The sequence below is a fragment of the Gavialis gangeticus genome, unplaced genomic scaffold (assembly GCF_001723915.1).
Source record: "Gavialis gangeticus isolate Ggan-Ray unplaced genomic scaffold, GavGan_comp1, whole genome shotgun sequence".
NCBI lineage: Eukaryota > Metazoa > Chordata > Crocodylia > Gavialidae > Gavialis > Gavialis gangeticus.
In genome coordinates, this window is record NW_017729031.1 from 93,613,578 (window position 1) to 93,622,121 (window position 8,544).

The window sequence follows — 8,544 nt, forward strand, 5'->3', positions numbered from 1 at the left end:
CCATTACAGCAGTAGGCTGACCCTACAAGCCAGCATGCAGAACACATATTGACTTTGCTGGAGGAGGGTTGCAGCTTTAGATATTCATTTTACACATAGGGCAGGTGACAGAGGGGGCAAATTAAACCCCTTTACTCCTCTGTATGAGCCACTTTCATTGCCATGTGTAGATGGAACGGGAAGGGAAGTTAGCTCAGTGGGACTACTATACACCCTTTCACCAAGTGGGTTAGAACGACCGCTGCACAATACTCTAATCAGCAGAGCTGCACTGGTTGAGATGAGAAAGGAAGGAAGTAATGCACTACTGAAAGGATCTAAGAGGAGGTTATTTCTTCCCTGGAATAAGTGAAGTAACAAGGCAGGTAAATGTAGCTTATTTCTCTATACTACTCTTCATTGCCTGCAAGGATGTCACATTGGAACTTTCCTTTTGTAATTGCAGTGACATAGTAGTAAAATTAACATTCAACTCTCTGGAGGATTTGGTTTCATTTTGCTTTGACAAGGGCTTTGTTTGTTTTGTTTCTGCAAAGTCTTGAAATGATGCCAGCTATTATGTATGGCAAATGCTTGGCTCTTAACACTGCTTTAAAATTTCTATGCTTCACTGGGACGCCATATGCTCTCAGGGGTAACCAAGGCGGCAGTACTGTAATAATTAAAGCAATAATAGCTTTAACCCTGTGTCATCCTCTACTGGAAGATGTACTAAAATGTCATCCTTTGTGTCTTTTATTGCTCTTTCGAGGTGATATGGAAAATATACTTCATGCGGATAAATAGAAATTTTACAGGAAATGAGCATTTTGTTGCACTTAGTCTGTAAAATGATAGTTTTTCAAAATTGAGCAATATTGCAATGTTCTGTTATCAAATACAACACCCTTTTGCACCATTTTTATCCCATATTTTCTTTTCCACCTAATGACTCTAATAAGCCACAGGTCTTTTACTAGGGTCAGATCCTGAGATGGGGAGAGCACCTATGATTCCCATTGACTCAGGGTTTGCACTCTTAAATTTATCAAGCCAAACTCTCTGCTGGATTAAAGTAGCATAGTTGTATTGACTTTGGAGTCAAAATGTCACTTTATATCAATAGAAGTTTGGCACCCATAAGATTAAAGACAAAGCCAATTTCCCAATTTCTGTTGAGTCTAATCCTTAGAAAAGAGTGGCTTTGCTAAAGTTGTGATGTCTATAGGAATAAGTTTCACAGCTGCCTTAGCCATGCAAAAACATGGGATACATTTTGAAGGATATTTAAAATGAATCCTAATTTAGTGGCTTGGTTTGGGGAGATTAAAATGGTTTAGTTAAGAAACTAAGTCAATTTCTGTCAGTCACATGACACTGTTTTTGCATGAAACTTCATAATGTTTGAATAAACTACCTAGGTTCTAAACTTTTACATTCAAGTAGATCTAGAATATCTGGATTAACTTTCTGAGCATGATGATGCTGTGAGTTTTGTATGGAATATCTGTAACCTAGAAAGGCCCATTTTTAACCACTTAGTTTTTTCCAAGTAAAACATTTTCTTGCTTCCAAGTGTGGGATTTTTTTTAGCATGTGTGCTGCAGCTGTAACAGTGGAACTTTAGGAATACTGGGCCACATCTCAGCTGGGAAACTATTGTAGCTTCATTTATGTTAATAAAGATATACCAATTAACAGCAGCTAACTTCATTTGGAGCTAGAGGGGTTTTCATCAACTGAAAATTGGGCCCGCTGATTATTTTTACATTCCAAATGGATAGATAATGTTATGAACTGAACAATTCATTTTGGAGGGGCAATTAAAATATTTCAGTTTCTTTCATACACATATATAAGCTGGCAGAAGAAGGGTTTTTTTTAATTGCTGACATTGGGTATGCCTTAAAGATAGTCATAAAACAAAACAAATGAACAAAAATCATAGGGCCCAGTTGTGCCATCCCTTTACCTGCTTAGGCACTTTTGTAAATCCAAGTAAGGCTGAGATTTTCTTTGGGAGTTACCCTTGTAAAACTGGTCATACATGAGTTGTGCTGTGCTATTGAATATAAGAAAGATTAGCACAACTGGGCCCTCAAGAGAAAAATGCCACATCACCCTAATTGCTTTAACATTTCAATGTTAATACGTGTAATCTGATGAACACTGCTTTATTTTTTTCCCTCCTCTTTTCTTTTGCCTCAATGTGTCTTTGCCTTTCTCTTTTGCTCTTTAAATCAGTAGAAGTGCCCCAGCTCACTGACCTAAGCTTTGTTGATATAACTGATACGAGCATCGGCCTGAGGTGGACCCCGCTAAACTCCTCCACCATTATTGGTTACCGCATCACAGTAGTTGCAGGAGGAGAAAGTGTCCCTATTTTTGAAGATTTTGTGGACTCCTCAATAGGATACTACACAGTCACAGGCCTGGAGCCGGGCATTGATTACGACATCAGTGTAATCACACTTATTAATGGTGGAGAGAGCGCCCCTACCACTCTGACACAGCAAACGGGTGAATTTTGAAGTCTTCTGTGTTTGCAACATGGACAGTGTTTCATGCTGTCACTAGCTGCTGGGACAACTGGGGCTTTCTCCAGGAAGAATCGAGCCACTCACTGTAATGGGACAGGGTAGATGAGGCCTAGCTTCTGTTTTAAATATAAGGGTTGATATGCAGTTTGCACTTTTTGATTCTGTCCATGGATTTCATTCCAACATAGCAGAATAACTGTCAAGTTGAGAGTTTACTCAAGTTAACTGCTCAGATTTTCAGGTTGCAGTTGGATTCACTGACAGTGCAAAATCTGAGTTTATGATCTCCAAATATCCTGAGTTGCAATCTGCAAAGTAACATGAGATCCACAAAGAGAGGATTCATTCAGTAGACGTGACTTAGTAGAGAGTCCATTGACTTTCTCACTGGGCAGGTTAATTGAGAAGTTAATGTTGTATTTCAGTGGTGGCATGACTCTTTCAACAATGTCCTAAAAGGTAAATAAGAAATGTTGGTCCCTGAGCCTGCGCTAGTGACAGGCACGTCACTCTGTCAAGGTCCTTCTCTCTAGTGCATGGGCAGAAGACAAGTCAAAAACTTTTTTGCATGGAACCCTGTCATGTTTGCATAAACTGCCTATGTTCTGGAACCTCACACACAAGTAGTTGTAGAGTTGTAGGAAATTAATAGATATCCCATCTCCTCCCTTGTGCATGCATGTATAACATCTGGACAAGAATTTTTCATCTATTGGCTGCTGTACGGCGACTTAAGCCTCTTCATAGCTGTAATGTGAGAACCAGCTGCAAAGGCCATATTATAGACCTGCTGCCTTGTTTTCAAATTAGCTCTGCAGAATACATTGAAATATCAATTATTGCTGAGAGGTTAAAGGAGCCTGACAGTAGTAAAACTGTTTTTTAACCATAGTGGAGCCAAATGTAACTTAGGAGTATGTTTGCATGGGTCAGACACAGTAGCCTCTTTTTGCATGAGATGTTTTCTCTGTAGATTTTCTGAACTTGTGCCTGAGCACAGTCTTACCTCCCAGAGAATGTTAACAAAAAATGCTTTGCCCACAGCTGTTCCTGCTCCAACTGACCTGAGCTTCACCAGCGTGGGTCCCGATGCTATGAGAGTGGCCTGGATTCCTCCAACCTCTATTGTCCTGAGCAGTTTCCTAGTGCGTTACTCCCCAGTGAAGAATGAGGAAGATATTGCAGAGCTGACCATTTCACCCACTGACAGATCAGTATATTTACAAAGTAAGAGGTTAACTGCAGAGTCCAACCAAATGTAATACAGTTTTCTCCAGCAGCAAATCTCAGGCTGAAATCTGTTGATTTCTGGTGGTCTTAGGAGCATTTGCTGGTGGTTTATGGAGAGCTGCTTGAGCTCCTTCCCCTGTCCCCCCACCCCCAGCTTGTTTCCAGCTACATATTTGTTGCCTGTAACAGGGACATTGTGTAGTCACGAATAGAAGGAACGTGATTACTTGACTGCAAATGAAAAGTGAATTGGGGGTTTGAAGTAACCCCTATTAAGATGTGATCAAGCTTCTGAATAAATTGAGAACTCCAACCCTGTTACAAATTCCTTATTAGAGATGCACTCCAAAGGAGGAGGCAAAAACAAGAAATGAATTGGAATAAATATAAGGGGCCATATTCTGATGGAGAATAACTTGATGTGGCTCCATTGCCTTCAGTGGAATAGGACAAGTTGACCATAGATTTGATTTGGCCCGGTGGTTTGGCTCATTGTTCTAAGCTATAGTCAAAACCCATAAAGGTTTTCTTGATAAGTCAAGGACTATGATGCTTTGCTTCATTAACTCTGTAGCTTTCTGAAAAAGAAATAACTGCACCATTTGAAATTTTAACCCTGTAATTAATTTGCTCCTCTTGATACAAAAAAAGTACTTTATTCCTTCCCTACCCTAGAAACAATGTAAGTGGGTTGTGTGCTTTCTAAATATAAAAAGCCAAATTCTTATCTGATGTAAATCAAAATATCTTCACTGAAAATCAGTGGAGCAATACCAGTTTACATCAGTCAGTGACCTAGCTTAATGTATAACTATATTTGCAGAGCTGAACGGAAAGGTTGTATGGCAAACTAAACAATGCCCTTGGGGAGGGAGGACCCACTACTAATGCTTTTTACAGATTAAGGATTCCAGTGAGCCAAAAAAGCCATTTCTGAAAATGCTGAAGCTTCCCCTGGGTTCGAATTTCTAACTATGGATGAGACTCTGGTTTTGGATAGAGCTACGTGATAAGCAAAGATCAGTCATTCCGTCTAAGAAGCTGCAACTGCAGCTGAGAGTCTAGTAACTGTGAGTGTCTAAACTGCCATGTTTCAATCCTTCAGATCTCCTGCCTGGCACTGAATATCTGGTGAAGGTCTATAGCATCTCTGAGCAACATGAAAGTGTCCCTTTGACTGGTGTGCAGAAAACAGGTAAGTGTGGAAGCCTGGAACACTTCAGCCAATTGCTGTTCCCTTCCATTTACCACCCGTTAATGTGATAATTTGGGATTTATTTAATGAAATCATTCAAATTATTATTGTTTTACATGTATTGTCATGCTGTTGGAGAGAGGGAGTTCCCAAAACCATTTAACTAAGGCTGCAGGCCCTTAGTTCAGAAAATATTAGGTATTCTCAATTCCCATTATGGTCAAAGGGCCAGATTTTTAGTGGTTTCAGAGCAGGGGCAGGCAGTTATATTGGGCAGAGGGCTGCCAGTTTTGGTAAGTTGTTGAGGGCCACATGGGTGGCCCCACCCCCTGACAGGTGCCCTGCCCCCTGGTCACCATCTTGGGACCAATGTCTCAGGACCAGCACCAGTGGGCCCCAGAGCAGGGCTCAGGCTGGCAGGGGTCTGTGGAGCCGGGCTGGGCTGCACCAGCAGGGAGAGGGGTGAACTGGCCCGGCTCCATAGAGCCCCTGCTGGCCAGGACCCTGTACTCCTGCAGCCCTGCCCTGGGCCCTGCCAGCACTGGCCCCAGGACACGGGTGTGGGCCCTCTGCACCTGCTCACTCCCAGTGCCCACCAGCCCTGCGGTACAGGTGGGGGGGCAGCGTGCAGCCCCAACGCCCTACTTCGCAGCAGGGAAGGAACTGGCAAAGAGCACGGGAAAAAGTGGTCCCTCACCTGCCCCGTGCCCGGCGCTTCCCGCTGCAGCCACTCGCAGCCCACGTTGGGCTGTCATGAGCAGGCACAGGCAGCCCCATGCGGGCTCTGAGTGGCTGCAGTGTGGGGTGCTGGCCACGGGGTGGATGAGAGGCCGCTTTTCCCCCACACTCAGCACCAGCTTGTAACCCACCCCCACTGCCAGCCTGGGCCCTGCACTGGCTCCAGGCTTGCCTGTCAGAGCTGCGCCTCAGGGCCAGCAGCTGTGACCCCACTGCTTGCCATGCTGGGCAGTGTTTGCCACTGCCGCGTATGGGCTGCTCAGAGTGTGAGTTCCAGGCAGGCAGCAGCAGCAAACACTGCCTGGTGCAGCAAGCGAGGCAGCCGCAGCTACTGCTGCCATTTAAAACTGCCAGCTATCTTAAGTTCAGAGGACTGCAAATGTGGACTGAAGCTGTGATAGATTCCATTTTCTACAATTACATTCCTGTGGTTTTTTACATTTCTGTATGATCAGGCAGTGTTACATATTTATGATTCCAGTGCTGAATGGCATTATGGCTTGAGTTAAGTGCTATTACAGCGCTAGCCAGGATTACAAAATTACTTTGGTAGGCAGGCAAAGCATTCTCTTTCCTTCAAACATGTTGTTCTAATGAGCTAAATCTCCCTTTTCTTTGGGATGGGGAAAACAGGTATTGATTCCCCAACGGGCATTGACTTTTCGGATATAACAGCGAACACTTTCACCATCCATTGGATTGCTCCTCGTGCTACCATCACTGGCTACAGAGTTCGACACCAGTTGGAGCATGGTGGTGGTAGACCCAAGGAAGACCGTATTCCACCTTCTCGGAATTCCATCACACTCACTAACCTGGTTCCCGGGTCCGAATATGTGGTCAGCATTATTGCTTTCAATGGCAGAGAAGAGAGCTTGCCCTTGGTCGGCCAGCAATCTACAGGTAAGCTTGGAATGAAGTTGGATAAAATGTAGAGTGAATCTCTCTCTCAGCTGACTATGTTGTTCCTATTAAACCATGTCCTTCCAGCTGGCTGGCAAATCACTGAGTGACCAACAGTAAAATGGAAAGTTTGCTAGAAAAGAAAAGCAATGCTAAGCATGAGAAAGGACTTGATGCCGAGCCTACTGATATCAGTGAGGTGACTCCTACTGATTTTGTGGGCTTTGCATCACAACTGAAGTGTAAGACATTTGTCTTCTTGGGAGGCAAGGTATTTTATCTTGCAAAGACATTTCTAAGGAGGCAAAATGTTAATTAGAGTGAATGTGGTTAATGTCCATATTTCTTTTATTGTAAATGAAATTAAAGCTTACCTTTGATATGGTGCCCAGAAGAGGAAAGGACGGTCACCCCCCCACCCCCCGGGTAACTTCCATTACAACTCCAGGGCTGGTAGAGTCAGAAGGATATTGGAGCCTCGCTCCTTAACCTTATTATGAGATTTTCAAAATCCTCCCTTAGTTGATATTATCCTTCAGAAATAAGCTTTCTGAGTACCTCTGCACTCATCTAGATATTCTCACAGGAGGGTAAACATTTAGAGCTCAATCCAATCAATGTTGAAGTCGAAATAAGTTTTTTCCCTTTGGGGTCAATAGGCTTTGGTTTCTGGCTCTTTGCCCTTTGACTTCATGCAGCTCTGGGCTTTGAAAGGATTTGTTAGTATCAACAGTCTACACGGTGGTAGGTGGAATGTGTAGCCAGCTGGTCTTAAATATTTTTTAAACTTCCTTACTAAATTGATTAACGTCTTTTCCAGTGTCTGATGTTCCACAGGACTTGGAAGTTACTCCCACCAGCCCCACAAGCCTAAGGATTTCTTGGGATGCTCCAGCAGTGACAGTGAGATACTATAGGATCACCTATGGTGAAACAGGTTAGAGTGCCCTAATATTACCAGTCATGACTCCTCTTTGATATTGTAGCTTTAAGTATTTTTAAGGCTGCAGCAAAGATTAAGGGCAACTTTTACTGCAATGTGTGATATGATTTTTCTGATTCTATGATATGTTCTCGTGGCTCTGAATTATGAAGTGATGTTTTGCATATATGTTTCAAGAAGACTACCAAATAAGTGGCATACTATAATGGCATATCTTTTAAAGGATAGTAAATCATTTTCATTTTCCAAAATAAGGATCACTTCTAGACACTTCAGGCAGTGGAAGTTCAGCACAGGTCTCCTTTGCCTCTTGGTTCAAGATTTAAAAAAAAAAGAAGTGTTTACTAATACATCCTGGGTTAACCCAAAGCTCACTTAAATGAAAGGGAGTCTTTCCCTAACTTTTGATTCAGTGGGCTTTGGATCTGCTCTTGCTTTTGTATTTAAAACATGAGTAATAGCAACAGGTTTGAGATTTTCTTTTCCTGCCATGCCCTTCTTAGGTGGAAGTAGCCCTGTCCAGGAGTTTACAGTGCCTGGCTCCGTATCTGATGCTAACATTAGTGGCCTTAAGCCTGGAGTAGACTATACCATCACAGTGTATGCAGTAACAGGCCGTGGAGACAGTCCTGCCAGCAGCAAGCCAGTCACTGTTACGTACAAAATAGGTAAGATTTTAATGTAACTCTATTAAAATTCATAATTTGCTTAGTTTCTGTTGGAAATAATGGGCTGAATTAGTAGTCCTTTGGCTTCAGTGAAATTACTTCTCAAATTAATTTAGTCCTATTGTGTGAATAACATGAAGAAGCGGGAAGGAAGCTTTTTGGAAGTAGGGAGCAGGAGGGACATTAAAATAAGATTAAACAAATTCGCTGGGGCTGTGGGTCTGTTCCTTGAGAGGAGCCTCCATAATCATGAAATCAGAGTTGCAGGACATGTTCAAGCAAATGTTGTCTTCTTCACTGACTGCGTAACCCTCTGGGCTCTTCTCTAGTTTTTAGACTAGCTGTCTG

The 8,544-nt window shown here is 42.8% G+C and overlaps 1 protein-coding gene across 7 annotated transcripts in view; it reads left to right on the top strand.

The window, feature by feature from the left end:
* Positions 1–8,544, top strand: part of FN1 (fibronectin 1) — a 96,126-nt gene that overhangs the window by 46,400 nt on the left and 41,182 nt on the right. For 3 of the 7 annotated variants that reach the window (XM_019523387.1, XM_019523388.1, XM_019523384.1), the window contains exons 25-30: positions 2,224–2,499; positions 3,564–3,746; positions 4,855–4,944; positions 6,316–6,585; positions 7,406–7,522; positions 8,032–8,196. In XM_019523387.1, the coding sequence (XP_019378932.1) occupies positions 2,224–2,499; positions 3,564–3,746; positions 4,855–4,944; positions 6,316–6,585; positions 7,406–7,522; positions 8,032–8,196 (1,101 nt within the window). The remainder of the gene's footprint in view (positions 1–2,223; positions 2,500–3,563; positions 3,747–4,854; positions 4,945–6,315; positions 6,586–7,405; positions 7,523–8,031; positions 8,197–8,544) is intronic. The other 4 variants (XM_019523385.1, XM_019523389.1, XM_019523391.1 and 1 more) reach the window with 2 other exon arrangements.